General features: G+C 41.6%; 1 protein-coding gene across 5 annotated transcripts in view; it reads right to left on the reverse strand.

The window, feature by feature from the left end:
- LOC116719867 (LIM and calponin homology domains-containing protein 1-like) overlaps positions 1-27,557 on the reverse strand; it is a 36,712-nt gene that overhangs the window by 3,075 nt on the left and 6,080 nt on the right. Inside the window, exons 2-26 of one of the 5 annotated variants that reach the window (XM_032562621.1) lie at positions 21,577-21,647; positions 21,405-21,474; positions 21,210-21,316; positions 21,097-21,127; positions 20,885-20,995; positions 19,869-19,996; positions 19,665-19,735; positions 17,527-17,728; positions 17,188-17,385; positions 16,533-16,841; positions 14,295-14,537; positions 11,836-12,084; positions 10,096-10,431; positions 9,657-9,974; positions 8,145-8,438; positions 7,895-7,930; positions 6,451-6,580; positions 6,207-6,364; positions 4,822-5,437; positions 3,807-4,100; positions 2,054-2,144; positions 1,942-1,967; positions 1,625-1,738; positions 392-484; positions 79-286 (exon numbers count right to left, since the gene is read on the reverse strand). In XM_032562621.1, coding sequence (XP_032418512.1) covers positions 79-286; positions 392-484; positions 1,625-1,738; positions 1,942-1,967; positions 2,054-2,144; positions 3,807-4,100; positions 4,822-5,437; positions 6,207-6,364; positions 6,451-6,580; positions 7,895-7,930; positions 8,145-8,438; positions 9,657-9,974; positions 10,096-10,431; positions 11,836-12,084; positions 14,295-14,537; positions 16,533-16,841; positions 17,188-17,385; positions 17,527-17,728; positions 19,665-19,735; positions 19,869-19,996; positions 20,885-20,995; positions 21,097-21,127; positions 21,210-21,316; positions 21,405-21,474; positions 21,577-21,647 — 4,504 coding nt within the window. The remainder of the gene's footprint in view (positions 1-78; positions 287-391; positions 485-1,624; positions 1,739-1,941; positions 1,968-2,053; positions 2,145-3,806; positions 4,101-4,821; positions 5,438-6,206; positions 6,365-6,450; positions 6,581-7,894; positions 7,931-8,144; positions 8,439-9,656; positions 9,975-10,095; positions 10,432-11,835; positions 12,085-14,294; positions 14,538-16,532; positions 16,842-17,187; positions 17,386-17,526; positions 17,729-19,664; positions 19,736-19,868; positions 19,997-20,884; positions 20,996-21,096; positions 21,128-21,209; positions 21,317-21,404; positions 21,475-21,576; positions 21,648-27,557) is intronic. The other 4 variants (XM_032562622.1, XM_032562623.1, XM_032562624.1 and 1 more) reach the window with 4 other exon arrangements.

The following is a 27,557-nucleotide window of genomic DNA, read 5'->3' on the forward strand; positions in this document are numbered from 1 at the left end:
ACAGCATAACGTCTCCCATTCACTGCGGTTCACACAAAAACTTGGACATAGTGCTGAGCACGTGTGCTTTATTCTCACCCTGGAAAAAATGAAGCTTCGATGCGTGCTGATCCTCACTTCCTGTGTGGATTTTCTGTCCGTTCTGCTGCAGAGACACGTTTCCTCTGACTGCGGCGTTGTTGTTTTCCTCGGCAGAAAAAGGCGCTGTGGCCATGCGCTCCAGCTGCCTCTGCACTGAGGCTGAGGGACTGAGAGGGGCCACGGTCTCTTCTAAAATTCGTCTTTCCTGGTCGAATAACCCGGACGGAGAACAGAAAGAGGAAAATCTAGGATAAACCGACCAAGAAGAAAATGATTTTTGCTTCCAGCGTCTCCATCCATGTGCTCCCACCTCTTCATTGTGCTTCCTCTCCTCCTCCTCCACCTCCAGCTGGGCTTTCTCCCACTCTTTCTTCAGCTTCTCTTGTTCTTTCTGGTATTGTTCCTGATGACAGACACAGTTTATGTTCAATGATAATCATCAAAGGCGAACACTCACTCACACACACACAAATGTATCACACAGACATACAGTTCTGGTCCATTTGTCATGGACATACACATCATGGTAAGTTTAAGATTTCCAATATATAAACAGCTGCTTTTCTAGGATGCAGTAATGATCCAACAAACAACATCGATGCATTTTTCAATTAAAAACTGAACTGAAAAGATTCGATTAGTTTTCAATGTGAATGTTTGGTTTTCGTACAAGGCCCAAAAATCTCTCATCTGACACTGGCTCACTTATGGAATACAAGAACTACTCCTAAAATAATGACCTAAGTTATTGACATGGCCATTATTTTAAGAAGTTGGCAATATGAAAGGGACTTTCAATACACAGAAAAGATAAACAGCCAATGATAGTAAAAGTTGCTCCGTGAATTTGGAATAGAACCACGCAAAGTTAGCTTGACGCAGAGAGAGGCTGAGGTGTTAACAGCTAATGTTTGCGCAACTGTAGCGACTAACCTCAGATAATACAAAACAAGATATATCTGACTAAAAAGAGAGAAAAATAAGTTCAAAAGAACAAGAACCCCGCCCCCCAAAAAACCCAAATGACATCTTCGACAAGAAGAACCCAAACGATTCAGTGACAAAGTAGCGTTAGCTGAAATTTATATCGAGCGCATGGGAACATTAAAGACGGACAAAAATAGTGATTTGTTTTATGTCGTGATATATATGTTGTACAATGAGCCATTGTGGATAGATAAAAACAGGAGTAAATTTCTGCCAAAAACCTCAAATTTTCTAGAAAAAGAACTGTACATCTTTGAACACCAAAAGTTGAAAATTTGCAAAAAATAACTCAGAAATATTGAGATTAAGCTCATACATTTTCTAGAATGAACAAGGAAATGTCTTGGCTTTAAAAGTTGAAAATTTGCAAGAAAAAACTAAGAAATTTAGACATGAATCTCAGAAATTTTCTAGAAATAACTTGGAACTTTCCGAGTTTCAAAAATTACAATCACTGCACCCTAGAAAAAAGCCCAACTAAAAGTCCAATATGAGTTTTGACAGATCCATCCAGAACATCGCTTCTCTCCAGATATACAACCTCACGCTGCAGTACCTGTAGGAGGCGCTCCTGCTCCTGCTGCCAGCTTTCCAAGCGCTTACGCTCCTCATTGGGGTCCCAGACCCAGTGATTAACACGTTTAGCCAAGTTCAACATGGGGGTCTCAATCTGACCAGACCCAACCAACAAGCACACCAACACAAAAAAAACACACATGTATACGAAGCAAAAGGGACAGAAAGAGAGGAAAGGTGAGGACACAAGCCTGACTACAGCGACCACTGGAGACGAAAGGTCAGGATGGGGTCAAATCTGAGGATGGAGGAGAAACAGAAAGGAAGAAACGGAGCTGAAAACGTAGAGATACTTACAGTCATGTTGCTCTCCTCCAGCCCCTCTGTGGAAAGACGAACATGTTAAACATCCTGACTGCTGGAGGAAACAGTACAAAGTTTTCAAGATGACAGAGAAGAGCAGATTTACCGGAGACACTGGGAGAGTATTCTGGTAAACTACTGGGTGATTGGACAGGCTGAGGATTCTCTTTCTCTGCTGGAGTCTCAGTGGCTCCATCCTGAGGGTTACATTTAAAATAAATAAGCTATTAAAGCCAAAAGACTGCCTCCAGATATTTGCCTCTATCAGAAAGTGAAGCAACAACAGTGAAAGACTAGAGAACTATGACAGCGTATTAGGACCATTGTACATGAAAAAAAGAGTAGATTTCCACCAAAAAATTCAGAAATCTCAAAACTTTTCTAGAAAAAACAAGGATATTTTTGAGTTTGTCCTACATTTTTCAGTAGAACATTTCTGAGAATAATCTCAAAAGTTTTTCAACTTTTGAAACTCAAATGTCCTTTTTTTTTCCTCCTGAAAATTGTTTGGTATTAATCTAAAAAATGCTGATTTTTTTTTTGTAGAAATGTACTCCTCCATTTTTTCCCCATCTACAATGGGCCGGACACACTGTCATTCTAAAACACTTCCTGACCATTGTGGTGATCTTTTCAATGTGCTGTTCTTGCTGAGGTCGCTGTTTTCTGTTCATGTAAATGTCTTAAAATATCCAAATAGAAACCAGACACCTGCTTTACATGATAAATTCTCCCAGGGAAGAAATTAAAGTGATATAACAACAGATCTATGTTCTCTACTGTACAGTTTCTCACATGCTAACATACTAAAGCTAAAAGCTAACTAAGAGGTGGAGGAAACAGCTGAGTCTACAGGAGGCTGGAAAGTATTCCGCCTCCTCTGTATTCCTTCTGTTTTTCTTTCCTCACATCATGGAATTTAAACGTTTTGTTCATTTTGACTGAACTACACATTAAACCAGCTCAGAGTTCTTTAGTGCCTTGCAGAAACATTTACACCCTCTGAACCTTTAACCTTGTTTTTCTTGCTAGCACAAGCTGATACTGATCCAAACTGACTGAACACTTTTCTTTTTTAAATGCAGACATAAACGTACTGAATTACTAATTTATCTGAAAACATCTTCACTAGTACATCACATTTAAATACACCGGTAGCTTCATAAGCTTGGTCAAACATATAAAAACAACTTTAATTTGCTCAGTCAATGCAATTAGGAGTAGAACAGTCAATGTAAAATAAATAATAAAAACTGAAACTGACAAAAACAAAAAGTTGGTGAAAAATAAACTTCAAACAAACTTTCTTCCAAAAGATTCAGAAAGAACAATTAGGAATTTTAAATATAATGTAAGATTAAATAATAAAACACGATGTCACTCAGAGCTCTAAGTATAGAATAAGACTGAACAGATCTGCCCTCATGGATCAGACACATTATCATCGATACCCCATCTACAATTTTTTTCAATACCAGGACCGATTCAGATATTAATGTCTGATCTCTAATCTAAAGACTTGAACAAATTTCCATCTGGGTTTGGGCTGCACTTAGTCACTCTGTGGGTCATAAGTTCAGGGGTCATCTGTAGTATTTGTTTTCAGTCTTGGTTACGTCTGACCAAATCATGTTCTGTACTCAGAATATGACGAGATGAGATATAACTTTCTGGCCCTCCGGAACAACACGAAGTCACTTGTTGGTTTTATCTCTATAAAATCAACCACTGACCACAATAATACTAACTTTGACAATAAATTGTGTTGAAGCTTTGTTTCTGCCTCCAACTTATTAAAACATATTCAACAATCTACTTTAAATTGTAAAACTGTAGAAAAAGCGTGATTATGAAACTACCTGAGCGTCGTCCTGGACGTCCGGGTGGAGCGGCTCCACGTGGGTCTTTGTAAGTTCTGTCACGATGGTGGTGGTGATGATGCAGTTTCGGCCTGCGATCAGGGAGTTGATGGCGGAGCCTGAAGTCAGGGCTGGCCTTTCGGTCAGTGGAGGCTGCGGCTGCTCTGCGCTGTCCTCTGGGGGATCCACTTCCTGTGTGTGCTGGGAGGAAACGGCTGGGTTTTCCTGTAGAGGGTCCGGAAGGGAAGCAAAGTCCTCAGCTGTGTCTCCGTTTAGCCGCACAGACCCGTCCAGCTGACAGGAAACAGAACAGCAGTTAGCATTTACACAGTACATCTTTGATGCAAGCTTTTAAATAAGCAGCTAATTTTATGCTAACATTATATTAAAAAAAAACATGTTTGTGTTTTAAATATCTGAAATTCTGCCAAACTGTCGTGGAAACACAAACCTTTCCTGTTTTATCCAGTTTTCACTCACGTTGTTTTTTACTTTTAAGCAGTTATGATGCACAGTAGCAAAACCTGAAACTGCTGCCGCACAAGTTACTCTACAGGTTGTTGAGTGAGTGAGTTAGCTGATGCCTCCAGCCTTGCTTAGCTCATTGTGAGAGGCGGAGCAGCTAAAGCCTTTCTTCTGCCTACATCTCCCAGATGTATACTGTTATTGATTTAGTGTCCAGCCCTGCTGTAAATCCATCTAAACAAATATTTTTTTGAAATGTTCTATCATTTAGTTGATCTGGATGTTTGGTGGGACTTGGTGAAAAATAAAATCGTCGTCAGAATCTTATCAAAATCAGAAAATTGATGGTCTTCAATCAAACTCCAACGATGCTGAAATCGTTTTCCTAACCAATGTGTTTGCTTTTCTGTTGAACTGTGCAGAATCAGTCTCACGTTTAGGGTGAAAAAGGTATTAAAGTAATTTACTAGCATCTCATTTTTATGTCAAAAACATATTGTCACAGTCCTGAGATTCACAGGATTAGACGACAGAAACGCAGCGCTCCTACCTGTTGGACCTCCACATGTTTGTGTTCAGGAGGAGAACACCTGGGCGGGCAGTAGGGCTTGGCCGCCAGCAGCGGGAGCGGTCTGGAGGGCGCAAGGGAGGGGAGTTTGTGTTTGGGTTGAGGTGTAGTAGCAGGTTCAGTGGGGGACTGAGGGGCTTCTGGGTCTGGCTGATTCTTATGCTCGTCATGAGGGTCTGTCAGGTGGGAGGGGGGCTCAGGAAGCTGTTCCGACTGGAACTTCTCACTGTGTGAGTTTGTGTCTTTGAGTTGGAGGGCATCTGGTGCAGAAGAGCTGCTGAGGTTCACACCAGACTGATGTTTTTCATGACTGTCCTCTGTCTGTCCACAGCATTCCTGTTCGGTGAGACCGTCTGTGTCCTGCTGGTTTGGACGCTCCAGCCTCTCTGAGTCATCGGCGCCTGACGTTTGGCTGTGCTCCTGCTCTGTCTGGTTCAGGAACTGGTTAGGTTTGTTAGTGCTTCTGGGCAGCTTCAGGCTGTCCAGTGTTGCATCGCTGATGGTGAAGCGGAGGGCGTAGCGCTGTAAAACCAAAGCTGCCTCCTCTGGAGTCGCTGCTTGTCTGTACGCTTCACACAGCTCAGCTTCCCTGCGTTCTCTGAGAAACAGGAACCAAGACAATTTAAAGGGGCAGTATTATGTTTTTTCCAGGCACATACTGTCATTTTATAGCACAATCATGTTCCTACTTCTTCAGTTGTTATAAAAATGCTGTATATATAATAAGACTTACAAAGTTTCTAACTTTGTAATTTAAAGCCTTGAAACTAGGTCCCTGTCTCTTTAAGAAACTCCTACTCTTTCTGAGACTCCCCCTTCAGGAAGTCATCACAACATGGCTCCTCTATTAACCCTTTAACAACATTTTTACCAGTTTTGCTCTCAGAAGCAGTTCCTATAGTGAGCTGAGCAGATGCTCAGTTCCACCAGCTGTTTGCTAATTGCTGCTGGCTAGTCTGAAGGAGCTGAATGGGGGAGCCATAGGGGAGTGTTGCTTGGAAACTGCAGCTCTGAAGAGGAGCTTCATCCTCAAAGGTGGTGCTATATCCACACAGGCATTTTGCACAATTGAATGGTTACCATGGAGATTAAAGAATTTCTCAAATATACATGAATGAATCAAGGCAACACTCCAGCAATGTTTTTGATGAGTGAATAAGATTAGAACATGAAGTGAAGCTTAAAGAATTTGATTTTACAGAATACTGCCCCTGGGTGGGTAGAGTAAGAAGTACAGTGTAGTAAAGCTACTCTTCAATGTAAATTTTTTTTCAAAATGTTACTCAAGTAAATGTAACTAGTTGCTACCTAACTCTGGCTGTAAATGTGCTACTCTCATGTTTAAAGTAAAACTATCTTACACTTACTTCTCCTCCACGATCTCCTTGTAAGTCTTAATGCTCTTCCTCTTATTGCCATCCACTCCGTTCCCCTTCATCCTTTTCTCCATCCTCTTCCTCTCCTCCTCCTTTTTAATCAGCTCCTGTGACGTGCTGCGGCGGTGGTTCTTCCAGCGGGCCAGGTCCTGAGACAAAAGTTCACAGCGTCCGTCAGTTTCAGTCTGCTGAACGCTACCTGACGCACGCCGTTTGAGGACAAGAAGAGCCTCACATCCTGCCACTGGTCCTCCTCTTCCACGAAAGCGTTGCTCTGCTGGTGCATGCGTTCGTATCGTGATGGGCTCAGCGAAGGGAAGTGTCCCGCCTCGTCCTCGTTGGCCATGTCTCCCATACTCGAACTCCTGTAAATGGAAAAAAACCCCAAAAAACACTGAGGATTTTGTCCGACAGAAAATCACACGTGTTGGTTTTTCTTGTGTTGCACACAGTTTGGAGCGATGTGTAGCGTGCGATGATAAACAATATGCAGTCCATACTTAAAAAGCAGCAGGCAAAACAAAAAATTGTACTGAACAACAGAAACGACTGGCAAACCCCCCCCCAAAAAACCCAGCAAGACATATGTGAAGGAATTTACTGATTTCAACCTAATAATCAGAATCACCTTCAGGTTTATAAATGTATAAAACACTGAGTTACAAAACATTTTTTTTGGAAGTTGTCTATGTTTTTTCAACTGAATTAGGACTATTTTCCACAGCTGAATCTGGAAATGACATCTATTTTTCTCAATCAGGTCAGGTTTTTATTCTAATGTCATTTAGAGAAATCTGATACTCTGACTGAATTGATGACATTTTTGTGACATTATCAGTTCATTTCCGTTAATATTTCTCATCCAAAAAAGGTTTTAGGAGAAAAAAAAATAGTTTTCTAACAGAGTGTATAAAATAAATGTTACGACATTTATTTTATACACTCTGTTGGATTTCTGTATATTGAATAATAAGGGTAAGTACATGTAAATTGAGCATTACGTCTTCATTGTGTAAAATTCTCCGTCTCTTTCTGTCCTGATGGAATCTCTCCTCCTGCTCTGGTTATCACTCATTGATCCAGATTCTCAGGAAACCGATCCATAAGTGAGAGCAAGTCATGCATTTTGATGCTCATGTTGCTCCATAGTCCAGAAAATTGTCCTGATTGCGCAAAACCAATGTGATTTTTTAATTCAGCACATCCACCATGACCCAAAACAGTTGAAAAACCCCAGATAATTTTTTTTCTGTTGACCAGTGTGATCCATCCGTCCATCGTTCAACTGTCTCTACAGCGTTTCCATTGACCATAAAATTGCGCAAATTGAAATGACATAGTGTTTTTTTCCATTGGCAGATTATTTCACTTATAAGGAATTACTGACTTAAGACAAGCTTCTATATCTGAAAAGTTCCTTGCACGTTAGTTTTGTCTTATTTCAAGAGGACCGAGGTATTTGCACAAGAAACTTGAGGAAAATTACTACAGATCTTGTGTTTTGAATAAATGAATCAAACGTTGTGGCCCAGCAGTAGCAATGAACAGTCATGAACATGGTTCCAGCAGGTTTGGGTGTTGCAAACGGTCTTTGCAGTTTGTTAACCAACACATTGACATGCAGCCCATGCATATGTCACCATGCAGGACGTCAGTGAGAGCGAGTCGGTGAAACTTACTCGTTGTCTAAGAGAAAAGCAACTCGTCGGCTCACCCTATAACAGCAGCAGAGGGGAGAGTTTGAGGATAACAGGAAGGCACGCCTCAAAGAAGAAGGTATGGAAGGTGAAAATGAGACAAAGTTCAATTGTTTCCATCATTGATATGAAGACATGACGAGCCGAGCAGAGAGAGAGCAGCTGTGATGTCAGTACTATTGTCCTGTTGGTCAAATCAGAGAAAAGATGAAAAATCAAACATTACTCTCACATCATTGGAGGAAGCTCATCCTCCAGCCAGCATGGTTTCTTTTCCCGCCTCATCTTCCCATCCTCGCTTTTCTCCTCCTCTCTTCCCACCTCCACCTGCTCCTCCACCCTCCAGGTGTGAGCCGAGGGAGGACTGGGAGGACATATGAGTGAGGAGGAGGGGGAAGAGGATGGTCCGATCGCATTGATAACAGCTGCATCAGGGACCTGCCTGCCCGCCAGCCCAGGACACGTCGGGCTGGACGGGGCTTTGAAAGGCGGAGCTTCAAGTTCCGCTGACATGGCAACACAGCCGCTGAAACAACGATCCAATGACAGAGCCAGGATTAACAGGAAACACATCGACACTCATCTGAACTGCTACCACAAAAACTGCCAGTTGATCGCCTTGTAGGATAAGTTCACTCTGATTTTAAATCATTGTCTTCTGATTTGTTTTGGCAAACTGGACCTTTCTGTGCTTTTAGCAAGTAAAAACATTTGCTTGTTCCTGACTAAAATACAGCAATGAAAACGATAGGAGATTTGAAAATTAGTTGTTACTAACTAAAATAATGTCCAACTTTACCCTGTCAAAAATTACACAGTTTCAATAAAAGAACAAAAGTTAATTCAAATCTAATCAAATGAAAAAGAAGTTGTCAGCACGTGCATGCTGTGGATAAGAGATTGCTTCAAAGGCAATGATTCAACAGAATCAGGAGCAAAAATTCAACCCATTGTAACAGCCAAATGTATGGAGGAGAATTAGGGCCACTGAAAAAAATAATCAGACTTTTCACATAATGCTGAGTTTAATCTCAAAAGCCTGACTTTAATCCTCTGACAACAAAAATATTTATTATGAGGGAAAAAATCGGAATTCTTAGATTACGGTTAAAATTCAGAGGGGAAAAAAGTCAGAATTCTTTTATTTATTTTTTTTAGTGGCCATAATCCTCTTCCATGCTCATGGTCTTCACTGTTTTATACTATGATTTGGACTAAATTTTCACTGAATATGCCAGATTGGATATAATTAAATTAAGCTTTTACTGAACTGAACTGAATATTAGCATATTTAGATTATCTTGATGTAAGAAGTGATTTTTTTAAATTCATACAAATACCCAATCAGAAAATAACAGACGTGTTAAACCGTATTGTGAGCAGAGTGAACTTATCCTTCATTTTGATTCAGTTCTGAAACATTAAACCCAGACAGTTTCACACTGAGCTGAAACCCAGCAGCCAGTCATGCCAACCAACGCCAGAGTTAGTGATCCAACAGCTGAAGAGCAGAACCATGTTAGAACTGAAAAGAGCTCATAGTTTCCATTAAGGCAGCTAATCATACATCAGCTATCAAACACTCCTGTAGCAAACCAGAACCAGTCAGTTCATTCAGAAATCACCAGGAAACCTTCTGATGTTTCCCTTCAACACACCACACTTGCTCTGTCAGGTATTCTAGTTTTAACTGCAGCGGGTTAGAAACACACCGGCCGTGTCTTCATTCCATCTCAGGAAATACCTTCCTCCGTCCATGTCTGCTCTGAGTTTGGATCTGTTGCCTGACTGCTTCCCTACAGTCTCTGAACTGATGTTGCGTCTGACCGACCCAGGGACCGGCAGGAACTGATTGAAGCCCTGATTTCCTCTGAAGGCCGCCGCTTTCTGGAATGTCCCGCTCCTCTGAGCCACCATGTCGTCTCTGTCCAGATCGGGGATGTTCTTGTCTCTATCGGACTCATCGGGTTCGCCTTCAGTTTGGATCGGTGCTCTGATCACTGCAGGCTTCAGTGAGCGGTGAGGTGTTTCTTCTGGGATTCTGGGCTGCTGGCTGGCCGCTCTAAAGCAGAACAGTCTGAACTGAAGTAACTAAACACCAATGATGAAGAAGCAGGCAACACCATTCTGTTTAGCAGCTTCAGCATCCTGCTAAGCACGGCAAACATCCATTTTCAGCCCACCTGGTGCCGATGAGCACTTCCTTGTTGCTAGGAGGCGCAGCATCAGCAGCAATTTCCCCTCGGCTGCTCCAACAAGACCCGGGCGGAGGCAGGAAACGCCTGAAATCTGCTGAGCCAGCTGTTTGTTTTAGGAAAGCACCTGTCCTCCTGGCCATCATGTCGTCCTTCTGAAGGTCGGGGATCCGCTCCTCTTCCTCCTCTTCGTCTTCTGCCTGTGCTCTCTGCTCGTACAGAGCAAAACGAGCGTCTATCTCGGCGGCCGTAGGGGTGGGTTCGGCGGTCCAGGGTCGGTGTTCCGCAAGGGGAGGGGAGGCTGCACAGCCATCCATGACAACACTATGGCATACAGCAGCAGAGATGGGTGACTGACCCACAAACTGTCGCAACGATTCGCATAACACGCAAAGCAACAGGGTAAGAGGAGAGCAGGAAGCAGAATAAATAATAATAATATGTTCTGCTTCTCCAAATTATGAAAAATTACCTAAAAGTGGGAAAAACCAAAACAAGTCCAAGAAATGATACATCTCCTAGAGCTGACTGTAACTCTGATAGGGATTTAAATGATGTTTGAGGTTAATAATTACACATATTCCTTCTGGAAATATCCATGCACACACCTTAAAAGCTTGGTATGAGACTGGGAGACAATTAAGATGATTAAATAAGGTAGCAGCTATTGCTGTTGCGATTCAGCGGCTTGTTTACACGACACCGGAGTTTCTTACACGGTGTTACACCACATTCTGTGACCACCGTATTGTGATCATAAAAAGCACTGTAGCATTATGCTACTATGCTACGCCAAAACCAGCCTAAAACATGCAGGATGCCAGCCCCAGAGTAGCAGATGAATGAAGTACTGAAGCCTCAATAAAGTTTTGACGCCCCCTGAACATTTACGATCACATCTTTCAAAGTATTTGGGGTGGAGGGGATTGTGTATTTAAAATTTAAAACTGTTGCATCATTTTAGCCATTTAAATCTGCAGTATGTAACTTCTATAGAAGAACGTCACTATATGTGTATGAGACAGATAACCTGTAAAAAGATCGATCTCCCTGTGCTGCTATTGTCTCAAGAAAACAACCGATCCCGCTCATAAACAACCAGTTAGAGTCAGGTGGAGGGTCTTGTTCAAGCTCGTGAATGTGCTGCTAAATGTGCTAATGGCGGAGAAACAACTTACTGTTACAGGAAAACCGTTTACCTACCGTCTGCAGAGTGCAGAGAGTGTTCACTCCGACATGATTGACAGCGCTAAGACTCGCCTCCTGGCTCTGATTGGTTGATTCAATCACATCACTGGGAGAAGGCAGAGGAGCTTGATTTTTTTCATATTATCTTTCTCATACCCTACTGTCACGACATAGTGACAATTTTAACAAATGCGTAAAAATATATGTATATTTTTATAAAAGTTACATACTGCAGCTTTAATTAAGACCCATCAGATGCCTGATTCTTCTTGTAGTTCTGCATGCATCGTGCAGCTTTGTTTCCTACTGATACTACAAACAGATCAATGCAACGCAGAGCAATTCAGAAGTGCTTTCAAACTACATGAGGTAGCGAAGGGAAATTTGCCATTAGGACCCTGAAACATGACGCAATGAGGGTAAAAAGCAGTGTCCTGACTACCTACTCCATGAGTAAAGCAACAGAAAGGGGCCAGTGCTGCTCAGAGCGATGCAGGCTGCTCTGGGTTTGGGCCTCGTCATATCTGGCCTCGTCCGTACCTGCGATCCCCCTCTGAAAGCCGGAAACCCAGGTCAACGGTAGTCCTGGCTACCGTTGCTTTGGACTGGAGTCGTCTAAGCGACTCCGGCTCCTCCCCTCCCGACGTGACTGCCGCTGTCGGCTGCTCGATCTCAGTCAGACCCCCAAAGGTCACAACCCTGCCATGACCTCGTCCAGCCTTTGCTGATCCGCTGATTCCGTAAGTTCTCTGCAGACAAGCCTGACACACGGGGGCTGGCCTATCCTCACTGTAGATGCAGTCTCACAAGTTAAGAGAAGGAAACACACGCATACACACACCCATACACAGAGGCACAGGAAGCAGACGGGGACAGGGCGGAGGAGAAATCATGGAAAAGAAGATCAGACTTTGAAGACAAAGGCTTGATGAGGTTGAAATGTTTAGTTAGACAGGAAGCGGTGGGTGAACGGAGGAGGACAGAGCGTGGGGTTTTCTGTTTGGATCACTTCAGCACACACTCGAACACACTTCGCATTTCTATCTCATCCACTATAAGGTAGCCGCATTTTCCTCCTCACTGCTGCTCGTCCGGAGCACAAAACACCCCTTTATCCTGTTCCTCATGTCGCAATGAGATCAGCACGGAGACAGAAACAAGGCCGGAGCAGTGCTCTCTGTCACACACACACACCAACACGCCCACACGCGCCAGCCAATTCCCTGCTCCTTTTAATGCCAGTTGAACAAGAATATAGAGAAGTGAAAATCTCCAACGATAAATAAAATGTAGTTTAGAAAGTTAAAACTTCTGAATGCGTTTCTGTAATGATTGCTAACTACTGTACATGTTTGGGGTGTAAACAAGACACTGCAGTGGTTATCTTGGCATTAATCATTTCTGTTGATTGATAATGACACAGATAAACACATGTTCAATGCATTGCGATGTTGGTTTGATAGGGGTTTTCTCTGGGGGGGAAAGGAAACCGGAAAAAATTGCAATTCTTCATCAACTGGAAGAAACAAACTAAAGGTGTGAAAACGTCCTCCGTCTCACCTGACCTAACGTCCAATTACTCTACATGTTTACATTTGTGATGGTAGATGGTACAGAGATTGTTTTCTCCTTCCATGTGATGGTTGTTATGGAAACTTTGCCTCTCAGCATGCCAGTTTTTGCTGCTGTTCTTTGAGATGTGCTCCTCCCTCACTGCCTCCTCTCTCTGCATGGTGGGAAGATGAATTTGAGTCATCGTAAAGCTCCCCCCTCCCTTCCCCACAGGTTCCACTGGTTTTAAACTATGTTTTTTATTATTAGATGAGTAGCTATTGTCTTGCTGCCATTTCCTGATTCAGAAAGATGAGCGCACATCTATCTTACAATAAAAGTAAAAAACAGCAAATCAATCATCCAACCAATGAAAAACGTTGACACAAACTATTGGTTGGATTTTTCTAAAATGTTCAGTAAGATATTAAAGTTCAATAACAAAAGATTGATCAATTTTAAGGCTTGGCTAAGTGTGGAGAGTCTGTATCTATATGTAGCTACCAGATACTCTAACTCACATTCAAGACACACTCACACTATTAGAGCTTTCACTTTGCATTCATTTACTCTAGCATTAGCTATTTTTAAAAATAATTTAACACACACACACACACACACACACAGATAGATATGATACAGTCATGTGAAAAAAAGAACACCCTACAGCATATTTAAGATCACTTTAACAACTCTGCAAAGTTCAAATTATATGCTAAAAGTAGACTTAATAAACCTTCAAACATTGTCATAGGATCAACAGCAGTTACAGTCTGGAATAATGCTCTTAGGGCAAAAGAGTCTAAATTATTCTGAATTATTTAGATACTAAAGCAGAGAAAATATTGGGTATGAACCAAACAGAGCACTCCAGGAAAAGAAGCATGGAGGTCAAAGTGTCATGGTTTGGCTGGACCTGGACGGCTCATCATCATACGACCCACCATGAATCCCAGCAGGTATCAGAACAGAGCACCGACTCATACCAGGACATCCAGCCAGGACTTCCTGAAAAGTCCTGGACCAATCCAAGGCCACATCTTGATCTCTTTGAGAAACCCTTCAAACATCTCTCAGCTGTAGGTGAGGAGTGGGTCAGACTTTCCTCAGGCTGACGTTAGAGATGGTGGAAGGCTACTAGAAGTGTCCAACAAGGGATAAGACTATGTATTAGGGAGATAGGGTGTCCTACATTATTTCTTATCAAACACATGAAGTGGTATCATGTGTCAGCTGAGTAAAAAATTATAATTTTTACAATGGTTACCTGTGATTAATCACTTTCTTTAACTGAGACAAACAAAAGAAGAACTAAATTTTGATGTGTTTGTGAACGTTTCTTTTGAAAAACTGATTTTTTTTAGTAGAGTGTCCTAACTTTTTCACCTGACAGTACATCCCTGACATACAGCACTGAACTACTCTCATACAAGCAGTGTGTTTGGCACCTTGGTTCAGTCATCCTGAGCCTCTCCCACTTCTGTACATCAGACGGACTCATGGAGGAGGAAACAAAGCTCATTGGTCCGTCCCTCTGAGGGAGGGGCCTGCTTTGGCCCCGCCTACGAGCCAGGTCATCTCTCTGCTTATTTGGCATCGCCTTATCTTTTCCCTCTTCTCCCTCATCCTCCTCTTCCTTCAGGGAGGGGTTGTCTTTACGGGTTATGATGTCACAGACCGCTTCCTTCACGCTGTAAAATCCATAGCCACAGGCGATAAGCGGGGAAACATTATCCATCAGAGTTAAGCATATGTCAACCACCGATATATGTTACTAGACTGGACATTACGTGACTAATGTGCCACGGGTGCGCCATTACTATGTATTGAGTCAGGAATATCAGTGATCGAGGAAAATAAAACAATAATGCAAAGAGTCTGAAAAAGGGACTCAATGTTTTCCTTTTAATTGTCAACACTGTGATAACTAGATAACCAGGTACAAGGGAATCCCATTTTACAGGTCAAGAAAAGGTTTTAAGTTTAAAAAATATGGAGAAGTTGGAAGTAGGTGAGTTATGCTAGCTTAATATGTACCTGTGCCGTGCAGTTTGGTGTTGTTTTGGTTCAGTTAACAGAAAAATGAGGTGACCAACACACCTACTCTCTGACAGATAATCAGGAGAAAAGGTGTATAATCCCTTAACTGGCGGCGAAAAAGGCAGAGTATTCAAACAAACTAGATTTGTCCCATGGATGGGATACCGCCAATTAAGGGGTTAAATTGAATAATCATAATCAATCAGCGCTATATTCAGACGATCCCTTATCAATAATTGCAATGTAAACATCAAACCTGAAAACATAAAACTATAATGGGCCCAGTGTTTTGGGGTTTTATGTACTTTTTGAGTGGGAAATGTTTTTGTGCTTTTTGATGTCGATTCCTGATACACTTGAACATAATCTCTCCCCTGTCAGCTAGTGGAGCTGTTGTCAGTTTGTTGCCATGACAACGTGTATGCGTGTAGAGTAAAGTTGACATAGGCTGAGTTTCCATTAACCACAAAACTGTGCAACTTGAAATTACCAAAAATAAATTAGCTTAACAAAATAAACATGGCAATTTTGAAACCAAAACAAAAAAAATACACGTTTTTTAATAAAATGTTTTTATGCTAGTATGTGGTGGTTTTTCAGCTGTATCAAAATAAATGTATGACGCAGAACTGCAATGGAAATGTTTTTTTTCCACATCACATGAGTCGTGATCAACAGCTGAATGCTACTGCTGGCAGAGATAACGAAGTGAACGACAAGAAGTGCAAGGAGGATGATGGTTTGTTTTTGTTCTTTTCAGACAACCTGCAGCTGGCTCCACAGATCTCTCACGGCATCACACAGTTCATAAAAAGTTGGTGTCATTTCAACGTGTTGAATCCATAACTATGTTCATGTGTGATTTTAGTTTAACTACTTATTTAATGGAAACACCACAGTTGCGAAATTGTGTTTTTTAGATGTTAGCAGAATGTAGACAAAGTTCCTCACACAATTGTGATGGAAACGCAACTGTAGAGACAGAGAAAAGGCAGAATGCAAGTGATTTGAAGTTGTTTTACATCTGTTTATCTGTATTATTTTCCATTGTTGTGGTGTGCTGGAGCCGCTGTAATTCCTAAATGTTCAATAAACAACAAAAAGCTGGACAAAGAGCCTTGTTTGTTTGTTGAAGGTGGCAATAGCCATCGCAATAATGAAGTAGGATGAAATATTTAATAAATCATAAATTATAAATCATAAATTTTAACAAACTATGGCTCACTCAGCAGCAAATATGTCAAATTAAATTATTGACCAATATAAAAGAGAAATCTCCTTAGTCCTCCCTTGCATCTTAACAGAAACTAAACTGTTGATAGATTTATTTATTTATCAATATCAATATAAATTTTTTACATATTTTATAATGTAAATATGTAAATATCAAAACATATTTTACAGATATTGGATAAGAAAAATATCACTGCAAACATTTTTGTGACCGATTCCTGGACCAGTCTGGCTTTGTTGACATGACTCAATGCATAGTAATGGTGCCTGTAGGTGCACGTCATTTGCAATTGTGGCTAATAGGCGCTATCCAATCCAGTAATGTATATCGATGTTGTCAACCAGTGGAAAAGGGAGAGATTTATTATTTATTATGGTTAGGAGAAAATGGAACGCATGAGACCCTAGCTGACCTGATCTCCGTCTGCTGCAGGGTCTGCTGTGAGGCTCGCCTGATGCCCTCCCAGCGCTCTCTGTCTTTGGTGGTGCAGGCTGGAGGAGGGACGAACTGATGGACCCTGGAGTTACCTGGGCTCCGGTGGACTCGTCGGGACGCCAAGTCGTCTCTGTGGACATCGGGAACCCTCCTCGTCTCCACGTCCTGCTCCCCGTCGGAGGAGGAATCACAAGCCGGACTGTGGGAGCTCAAAAATTCATTTTCAGAGCGAAGAATGATGTTCGGAGACGGTGACCTCGCTTCTTTTTCCTCCGTTATCGCAGTGCTAGGGGTCGCAGAGGGGACGGTGGACATGTTCAGAGAGCAAAACACACCTCCGGTAACATGAATCAATCAGCAGCAGGAACATGCGGGTTACTTGGGATGGTTAGTTTCTCTTCACAAAATCAGGAATCAACCAAAACAGGAAGCATTTAACTCAACACCAAACCACCTTCTCTAACAACACCAGAAACATCAAATCCATGACTCGTCCACCTTGTGACACAAACCTCATTGTGACGAAGCTCCACAAGCCACAACATCAGCTTAAGCCAAACTCTGTCAACACAACTAATTAGTGAGGGAAATCAGGCACAGCAGCCGCGCCTCTCATGCCCGTCCGCCCTGACCTGTTGTAGCGAACGGCAGCAGGTAGAACCTTAATTCCTGCCTTCTTCAACTTCTCCAGCCTCCTCTGCTCCAAAACCTCCAAGTCCTCTCCCTGTTTCAGTTTTTCAGCCTGGCTTTCAGGTGCCCAAGTCACCGTTTTGGGGTGTTTCTGCTGAAATCCAGTTCGTTTGATTTGTTCTGGAATGGTCTGAAGGTGACTGAGGAATGGAGTGTGATGGCAGGGGACAGATTAGGGGTTGAAGACCTCACACCTGTGGGATTCTTCTTTTTTTTTTTTACCTCTACAGAAAAGCATTTGTTTTTCCTTAAATAACTCAGATTGTTTTCTTGGTCATTACCTCCGCTGCTCTCCTTCCTCTGGGTGTTGTTTGCGTCGCGGGGTCGGGATGTAGCAGCTGGCATTGGCTCGGTTTGGAAGAAACTGGTTGAAGGGAACCGGGCATCTGGAGTCGCTGCTGGCTGTTCTTCTGGCCAACATGTCATCTTTCCGTACGTCGGGTTTCCTGCTGGGAGCGTCAGCCTCCGAGTCGCTGCCGCGTCCTGGGCATCAGGGCACAAACAATGTTAGAAAGGCATCAATTATGCAGAAAACATTCTGCTAACCACTGAATACAAATAAGTATAATAGCAACACATGCGATCAGTCTAAAAAGATTAACGTGTTAATATTACATTATGCAGATTACTCGCATTATATATTTTGTGTATTAGGGCCACTGTAGATAGAAAAAAATGAGGAGTAGTACATTTTGGCCAAAAAACTCAGACATTTTCAGATTAAGTCTGACATCTTGAGATTAATCTTAAAAATGTTCTACAGCAGGTGCCGTGGTGGCATAGTGGTTAGCGCGACCCATATTTGGAGGCCTTGAGTCCTCGACGCGGCCGTCGCGGGTTCGACTCCCGGACCCGACGATATTTGCCGCATGTCTTCCCCCCTTTCCTTCCCCGTTTCCTGTCAGCCCACTATCATATAAGGGACACTAGAGCCCACAAAAGACCCCCTGGAGGGGTAAAAAAAAAAAAAGTTCTACAAAAAAAAAGAGAGAAAATTTCTGAGTTTCAAAAGTTGAAAATTTGACTTTTGTAGCTCAGAAATATCCATGTTTTTTAAAGGAATTTTAATGTTTCAATCTCAAAATTTCTGTTTTCTGGTGGAAATTTACTCTTCCTCCTTTATGTTTTTTCTGTCTACAATGGCCCTAATACACTATTGTAGTTTTGACCTAAAAGCCCTCAGTGGGTTGCCTTTGTCACAGCAGTGTGTGACACGGTTCAATGCAGAGCTGAGAATGTGAGGAGAGTCAACATATCAACGTTAAGAAATAGAACAGACTGGACCAGGGAGGCAGCAGTGAGGCTCAGAGGAGAGCGGACCTCCTGACTTAAAAAAATTTGACTTTAGTATCTTGAAATTAGGCCTCTGTCTCTTTAAGAAACTCTTGCTTTTTCTAGAACTCTGCCTTCAGAAAGTCATCACAACATCTCTGCTCTATAAACCCTTTAACAACATGAGCTCAGCAGATGCCCAGTTCCACCAGGTGTTTGCTAATTGCTGCTGGCTAGTCTAAAGGAGCTGAGTCGGGGAGTCACACAGGAAGGCTGTGTCTTTGGGCGGAGCTAGGTCCACCCAGCATTTTGCACAGCTTAAATGGTTGCCACGGGAGATTCAAGGATTGCTCAAACATGCATGAAAGAATCAAGACAACATTCCAGATATTTTTTTGGTGAGGGAATAACATTAGAACATCACAAAAGGCTAAAACAAGTCAATTTTGCATAATACTGCCCCTATAAGCACATCACACCTCTAACCAGAACCACAAAGCCTAAAAATATGGACTGGACTTTGAATCGGTCTGCAGATGGTCAGTGAATATAGAAGGAAAAGTCCTAAGTGGGCAACCTAAATTAGTACACACACACACACACACACACACACACACACACACAGTGATGTCCAGCAGTTGTCTGCCCTCAGCCTTAGTCACCTTATGCCAAGGGTAAACCTAAAAATGGTGGAGGATAGCAGTCCATGTATTTATGGGTAAACAGTTTAATGTTTACAGGAATAGCTCAGCATTCCTGGACTTTGTTTCCAGAGCTGTTGAAGACAGTTTCTCCTGTTCTCTTGAGTGTGCTTTAAACAAAAAGAAAGCTTGAAACTAGTCAGCAAGCAGCAGCAAGAAACCTGTTACAACTCTCTAGGAAAAAACATCACAGAAGAAAACCAGCTGGTATAATCTTGGGGTGGTTGGGGTTTCATTATATGTTGTATTTGTACTTTATTTTTGTCCTTGTGGTTTATTTAAGTTCAAAAGGTTTTGACATATTTAATTCATTATTATTACTTATAAGTTGTTGCCATAGGAGTTTATCTTATTCTTGTGTTCTGTTTCTTGTATGTTTATTTATTTCTCTTTGATTATTTGTCAGGTTTTTCTCTTGGTTCTGCAAATGAAAACATGACACCAACCATCGCTGTTGCCTCGATTCACAACATCAGGAGAGGGGCTGTGCTGCGAGCGGGAACCGAAGGAATCCAGACTGTAGAAGCAAAAGCAGAAAAAAATCCCCAAAGGATATAAAATATTTAACTTTAAAAAAAAACAAAAAACATAGTTACATTTATCTAAATGCGAATGCAGCTTTTGTGTTGACAAGATGGCTGACGTCTGACCTGTCAAGAGAGTTGTCCCGAGTGTGTTGAGGCGGAGAGAGAGACTCGCTCCTCTCCGAGTCCCAGCAGTCGTAGCCGCTGTCTCGAACGCTGCGCTTCTGAGAGCTGTCGCCGCCATCGTCGCTTTCCTGCAGAGACAGAAAAACATCAACAGACAACCAGACAACAAAAGCTGTCCCAACCTTAACAATAAAACTGGACTTGAAACAGAGCACCGCTCAACAGCAAATGTTCCTTTCGCTGAACCCAAATTTGTTGTATTTTTTTAAAATAGCCTGAACTACAGATACATACATGTTGATAGGAGTACCAAAGTTTAAATATCTGCCACTTCAAAAATCCTTAAATGTGAAAGTTTTTGTGTCCTTCCTGCTGGTAAAATGTTTAATCATGCAGCACAACCCCTCTCCCAACCACTGCTGTGCACTGCCGACCAGCTGAGTCAAAGAAGGCTGCTGTGCTTTTTATTCAACTAAATTACAGGGTTTTTATTCAAAATCTTTACGTGGGTGAATGTGTCAAAGTCAAAATAACAAAGATAACAATTTAATTATTATGACTATAGTAACTAATATATTACATTGTTAATTTTATTCAATATTTGTACCCTTTTGTTATGTTCTCTGAAATGCCACTGGACCTGGTCAGTTTCAGTTTTTTTATTATTTATTTTACATTGGTTCTTGTACTCCTAACTGAACAAATTAAAGTTGTGTTGTTTTTACAAGGTGGACCAAGCTTGTTAACCTGTTGGTGTATTTAAGTGTGCTGTTCCGGTGCAGAGTTATCAGGTAAAATAAAAAGACAGAAACATTTAAGTCAATTCAGCTCTGTTCTCCTGTATCCTCCTTCAAACAGCAGGATACAGGAGAACATCTGTATTGGTATTGGAAGTGAAAAAATGAATGAAAGTTGTAAAAAACTAAGGTAGTGAATATCATCTGGAAACAGACATGTTGTTCCATGTTGTGTGGTATTCCAGACTCTTCCAGGTGTTTTCAGATTAGTTGACTCACCAGCTTCATTTGAGCCAGTAGCCCTTCAAACTCTTTCAGGTTCAGATTAGGACCGCTGTAGGAAGGACACCCACTGGCAGCTTTTCCAAGCCAGAAAACCGTGTTCAGCACCTGACAGGCAGACATGCAACATTTCCTTCATATCTAGAAGTGAGAGGGGAAGGAATGTGAGAGGACGGGCAGGGGGGATGAAACTGGAAACAAGGACTTACATTTTTTAGTTTGCGGTTGCAGTCAGAGTCCCTGAAAGCATTGAAGTATGTCATACATCACGCAATTTATGATTCAAGCGTTTAAAACAAATCACAGAGAATTGGTTATGTACTTGAGATTAGCGCGTATGGAAGTATCCTGTAAGTCCCCCGGGTCAAACAGCTGGGAGCCCTTCAAGCCCAACTCCTCACAGCCCCGGAGGAAGACGGACAAGTTGTCCTAGAGGGAGCAGCAGGGGACCAGAGGCAGTTAGCACCAATCAGGAGTCTGCTGTACTCAACATCACGCTGCAGAGGCGTCCTCTTACCAGCCCGGCGATGGGGGTGGGCAGTCTGTTGATCTTCTTCACCAGCCCGGGTTTGATTGCACTCAGCAGCCTGTGGAGGAGGGGCAGGAGCAGAGATTTACTGAGTCTCAGTCCGTGGGAGTTGTTGCTACGTCAGGCGTCAGAAAACAGAGAGTGATGTCAGGAGCCTTACTCGCATAACAGGATGCCGTTCTCTAGCGCGCTGCGGAAGTCTTTGTCTCCAAAGCTCTTCCCTGTTACAGCCTGCAGAGGGAGGACAGGAAGACATGAGGACATGGGGCGGAAGAAAAGGAGACATTTGTTCACGCAGCAGACAAGAAAATATCAAAGCCCACACGTGTTTGTACAAGTTTATTATGACAAAAAGACTTTCAAAGTTAGTGGAATAATCTGTTGACAGGACAAACATTAGATCTCCGTACATCAAGTCTTTATGGAAGAGTGAAGCTGGACAACAAATCAATAATAATAATGCATATACCGACAGACACATGATTAATATCAACAAATATGTATAGATTGTTCAATAACGTCACTGAACTCCAATCCAGAACTGCACATTTTCTCCTATTGTCGCTCTTCTATACAGGCTTCATTCTAAAGTGCAAAAGAAAGCGTTGTCCTGGCAACAGATTATCCCACCTGAGCGGTGGCTCTCTGCATCTCCTCCAGAGTTACCATGGGCCTTTAGCCTGCTTCTCTGATCCTGTCTGACCCGACAGATGAACAGAGCACCATGAGGCAGTCAACATTTGGCATGTTGTTCTCTAATCTTAAAGGGGCAGTATTATGTGTTTCCCATTAGCCACAAAGAATCATTTTAATCACACAATCAAGTAACTCTGTTACCTTCACTTGTCATAAAAAAGATGCATATATCAAATATGACTTAAAAGAACTTTGAATTCATAATTTAACGTCTCAAAATTGGGCCTCTGCCTCTTTAAGAACTACTACTCTTTCTGAAACTTTGCCTTCAGGAAGTCATCACAACATGGCTTGTCTATATAACATTTAACAAAGTTTTTACCAGTTTTTCACTGGTAAAAACATAATGAGGTCAGAAGATGTGCAGTTCCACCAGGTGCTTGCTAATTGCTGTTGGCTAGTCTGAAGGGGCCTGAGGGGGAGAGCTGCTCTGTAATAAGGAAGCTTGGAAACTGCAGCTCAGAGGAGGAGTTTCGTCCTCCACTGAGCTGAACGCAACCATTCAGCTGCGTTTTGCACAGTAAACAGAGTCTACACAGGTGGACTCTGTTTACTGACTTTTCTTAGTAAGAGATGGAAAAGCATGTCTTCTTGTCATTCCACCTCATGCACCACTTTGTGTTGATGTATCACCTACAATCCCAATGCATACATTTAAGTTTGTAAAAGGGTCAAGAGGTGCAAATATTTTTGCAAGGCATCTGATTTTTTTCATATGTGGGTCCAAATGTGGGTCAAATGAAAACACAAAACATTATTAGTTCTCTGTAGATCTGATTTAAATTCTGCAATTTAATCTCATTTGCCTTGGATTCATACACTGTGACTGACTGACAGAGGAACCTGCTGCTTCCCCATTGGCCCTCCCTCCTTTCAACATTTTGCATCAGTGGAGACAAATTAAAGCGATTCCAGGTCAGAGAAACACTGCTTTGTGTCCTCATTTCATTCTCTCTGAAATGCCACCACACATAGCCTCAATCCCCCAACCTGGACTGCAGTTGGGATTCATTGCTGTGCAGCAGGAGAGCCAGTGAGCTAACGGCGCTATCCTGCCAAATCACCAGCCCACATACTCACGCAAGGAAACAGAGAGGAGGAGAGAGATCTCAATGGCTGTTGTGTAACCAGCAACCGAAGATTAAGGGGAAAAGGAGGCTTGACTGGTGTATAGATGGTGTAAAGAAGTCTAATCCAGATTAGCTCAGATTATGGTTTGCACCCAAACTGTGACTTTTGCTGGATTATGGTTCATTAACGACAGCAGTCGACTAATATGGATTTTTAGAGGTTGGTGGAAATTAATAAGGATGCACGATTGTATGGGGAAATTTTTCTTTAAAAAGTATGAGCATTCATCTTCAGTTTATGAGCTGAAATTCATTCTTTCCCTCCCAGATATGTCAAATGTCAAATTTATTTACATAGCACTTTTAAAACAGGTTTAAAACTGCACCAAACTGCTGTGGATATTGTACTTCTCTCTCGCACTCAAAAATATTTGCTTTGGTTCAGTGCTCAGACTTAATGGCTCTTCAGGAAATAGCTTCTGAGTTCTGCACTTCCCAGTTTAAAATCCTCAATAAAGATACAAACATAAACAAGACAGTGAGTTTTCACAGTTTCTTCTTTGAATGGAGAGGCAGCTCTGCCTGGCAATTGCTTCAGACAACGAAGTGACTTTAACACCACTGCTAACCTGAGTACCAGTCGACCTGAAGAACATTTCCAGACTTAAAGCTCAGACAACAGACTACAACAGCTTCAGTTATTACAACTAAAAACTAGCGATCAGGCCTGAAATCTGGGTGTAGTGATGGACTCAGATCTGAACCTTCAGAGTCACCAGAAGAACCTTTCTAGAATTGGAGGACTAATCACTCAGCAAGATCTAGAAAAACTCATCCATTGTCAGGACTCTGGGTTGTTGGGTTGAGTTTAGCTTTTCATCTTTATCATTATGTTTTAGTTTTCTTTAGGTTAACCCTTAATGGTCATTTTAGTTTTATTTTTTGAGGTTATTTATTGTTGTTAGAATGATCTTGTTATTGCTCTCCTTATTTGAGTCTCCCTGTGGTGTTTCTAGTTATGTTTATTTCTTAGTTATTTCATCACTCTAGGTTCTGTTATTCTTACATGTCTGAGTCTAGGTATACCTTTCTTTAGTGGTTCCAGTTGAGTTATTTATTTGTTAGTCCTTCTAGCTTTCCCCCCTGTAGTGTTTCTAGCTTTTCTTATCTGGTTACCTTAGGTTTTGTTCCTTTATATCTGCATCCATGCCCATCATTCTTAAGTAATCCTAATTAGGTTATTTCTTAAGTCCTTCTAGCTCCCACATAGTGTTTCTAGGTTTCTTATTTTGTCACTTTATTTTTAGTTAGTCCTTTTGTCTGAATCTTTCCATCTTCCTTTAGTGATTCTAGTTAGGTTACTTCTTTGCTTAGTCCTTCTAGTTACTCTAGCTCTACATTCCTAAGTTCTTATTATTGTTAGATCAGCCTTGTTTCTGTTTAGGTTTGTTTATGTTTTCCCTCATATCTTTTTCTCTTCTAGTTTATCAGGTTTTCTTTAGTCTCAGTGTTTCTTTAGTATTAGAATTATTTTTCATCTCCCTGATGTTTAATCCCTTTTATTTTCCCCAGCAGATCTTCTTAGCCTCCCTGTGCCACCTTCTTCCCTCCCCTTGGCTAGTTCCTGTGCTAACTACTCCCACCTGCAATCAGTCATCTCATCTAGCTAGTTCCATTCTTACATTTGCTACCTCCCAGTATTTAAGCTCCTCTATCTCAGTCACAGTTCGCAAGTCTGTAATTGTCACTACCCTTGTTGCCCTCCCTGGATAACCCGATGACTCGTTTCTCCAGTTTGCTTTGTACCCTGGATTTTTTATTTCTGTAAGCTGATTTTCTTCATTAAAGAATCCACAATATCCTACACCTGTTGCTATTGGGTCCACTTCTACACACGTTATGACATCCATTTTTTTATCTTTAGTCACATTGATTACTGCAACAGTGTCCTCGCATGTTTGCTTAAAAAAAAGTCAATCCTCCAGCTGCAGCTGATCCAGAACGCTGCTGCTGGTGTTCTAACCAAAACCAAGAAGATAGAGCACATCACTCCAGTTCTAAAGTCCTTCCACTGAGAGAATAGTTAGTTTATAAATCACTGAACAGCTTAGCACCACAATACATTAAAGATCTGCTGTTATATCAACCTTCCAGACTCTCTGGTCTTCTGGTTCTGCTCTGCATCCAGAATCACGGAGAAGCAGCATTGAAATCTGGAACAAATTTCCCGAAAACTGCAAAATAGCCCAAACACTGAGTTCCTTTAACTCAAGGATTTGATGGAATACTATTGATTATTTTTGATGGTGTCTTTTGACAGAATGTAACGTTGGTTTGCTTGTTTCTCAATTGGTGACTATCATGTTTTAGTGGTGTGATTTGATGATTCTGATGATGGCATTTGACAAAATGTGATGTTTATAGCTTTCTGTCACAATTGGTGACTCTGTGACATTTTATGATGCAAAGTATTTTGATCTCTAAAGAGAACTGAGCAGAGTGAACTGAGCCCGGGTTTCAGTCACAGTCAGAGGAAGTTTGAGCACGAGCAGCAGGATCCAAAAAGGGGCTGAATATGCTTGAGCAAGAGGCATTTAAGTTTTGTGGGAGAGAAATTGAACACCTGAGAGTGAAAATAAGGAATCTTGTTCTCAGATTAAAATGTGTTCTTAGATTCTCAAAAGAGAGTTCAGATGCTCTGAAACGTTAGCTTAATGAAATTTGGCCCACGTTTTGATTTATCTTATACCCTTGCAGAACATCTGCTGATGTATCATAAGTGTTAAAGGAAAACACACATTTTACCATCTATAGTGAGAAAAACTCAGCATTGTTCTGCTTACATAAGTGATGACCAGATGTTTGCTTCTGGCATCGCCTCCGTTTTTGTCTTCATCACACAAAGTCTGAATGTCTACAGCTGTTTGAGACAATGTACACCAAAATCTGGGAAACTCATCATAAAAACTAAATCCAGAAATTTACTGACGGAATAAAAAACACAAATCAGTTAATTCTAGAAAAGTTCCCTCACTCCTGACACGTCCTCCAGTGTTTCAGGAAGTCTGGGTCTATGAAACATTTACAGCCTGATCATGCATAATTTACCTCCAGAAGATGGTGTTTTTTAAAATTTTTTTTAATGGGAACACTTTCTAGTGTTTTGTGTAGGTAGCGTGGGCTACAGACAGTTCGTGCAAAGTGGAGGTGCTGGTTCTGTGCGCTGAAACCCAAAGAGAAATCCAAGAGGAAAAGCTGCTGCAGAGTCTTAAACAAAAGGAAAAGGGGGGATTTTAAAACATGTCTAAATGTAAAAGCAGGGTGTATTTTAAGTTACGTTTGCTATGAAAACCCAGCCAAAAGCTTTCAGGGATATTTTAAAGCCAGTAATGGTAACTTGAGCCGCCTCTGTCTGCGTGGTGCTCTGCTCTGTGCAGACAGGGTGAATGGCAGCAGCAGCTACCATGGAGGCAGCATGTGTGTAGGCCTGTCACTGGAACAAACTTTACTGGACAATAAATTGTCCCAGAAGTTATTGTGATAAACAATAATATTGTCGTTTTGAGACCAGTTTCAAGTAATATGGTGGCAATGGCATAATAATGCAAGAGCACATTCTAAAAGATCAATAAACAGTCATTTCTAATTAACATGTGACACTGGAACTAGAAGATATTTTCAATATTCCAAATAAATGAAACAACCAAACCAACAAATAAAATGGACAATGAAGTTTCTATGAGCAAAACTGTCCTTCAAAAAAAGGGTCTAGTTGAGACCAAAGCACCAGACTGAAGACTTTTATAATCCAGTCTTTGATTTTTAAAAAAAGACACAAGAAAAACAAAATCATCCAAATAGTAATTATTGCACTTATTTTAGACTTAAACTTACTTTATTGTCACACACAACGGTGACTTTGGCAATGAAATGTCATTGCTTGGCTACTGGAGTACACAGAATAATATGTGTGTATGAATCAAATCAGATGCAATGGCAGGCAATATGGGAGGTTATCACACCCTCTGAATTCAGCTCAGCAAACCTCAATCACAGCTGCTTTATTTTACGACGCGTGTGTCCATCTGTCCAAACTGTGTGCGTGCATGTGTGTACTAAATGGAGGCGTACAGTATTCCCATCTCCTTTTACTACAGAGATGGACATTAAATTAGTGGTGGCTGCATATCCACTGAATGTCCCTGTGGCTTTTAGAGCACTGTAAATGTCACATAAATACAAATAAGCAGTGACCTATTTAAATGGATTTCAGAGGTCTTCCTCATCTTTAGGATATGGAGGAGACAGGAAGCACTGGCAACATGGTGACCCTATGAAGTTTTTACGTTTCTCGTGGACTCATGTTAAGGTCGCT

This window comes from Xiphophorus hellerii, chromosome 5 (genome assembly GCF_003331165.1).
Source record: "Xiphophorus hellerii strain 12219 chromosome 5, Xiphophorus_hellerii-4.1, whole genome shotgun sequence".
Taxonomy (NCBI): Eukaryota; Metazoa; Chordata; class Actinopteri; order Cyprinodontiformes; family Poeciliidae; genus Xiphophorus; species Xiphophorus hellerii.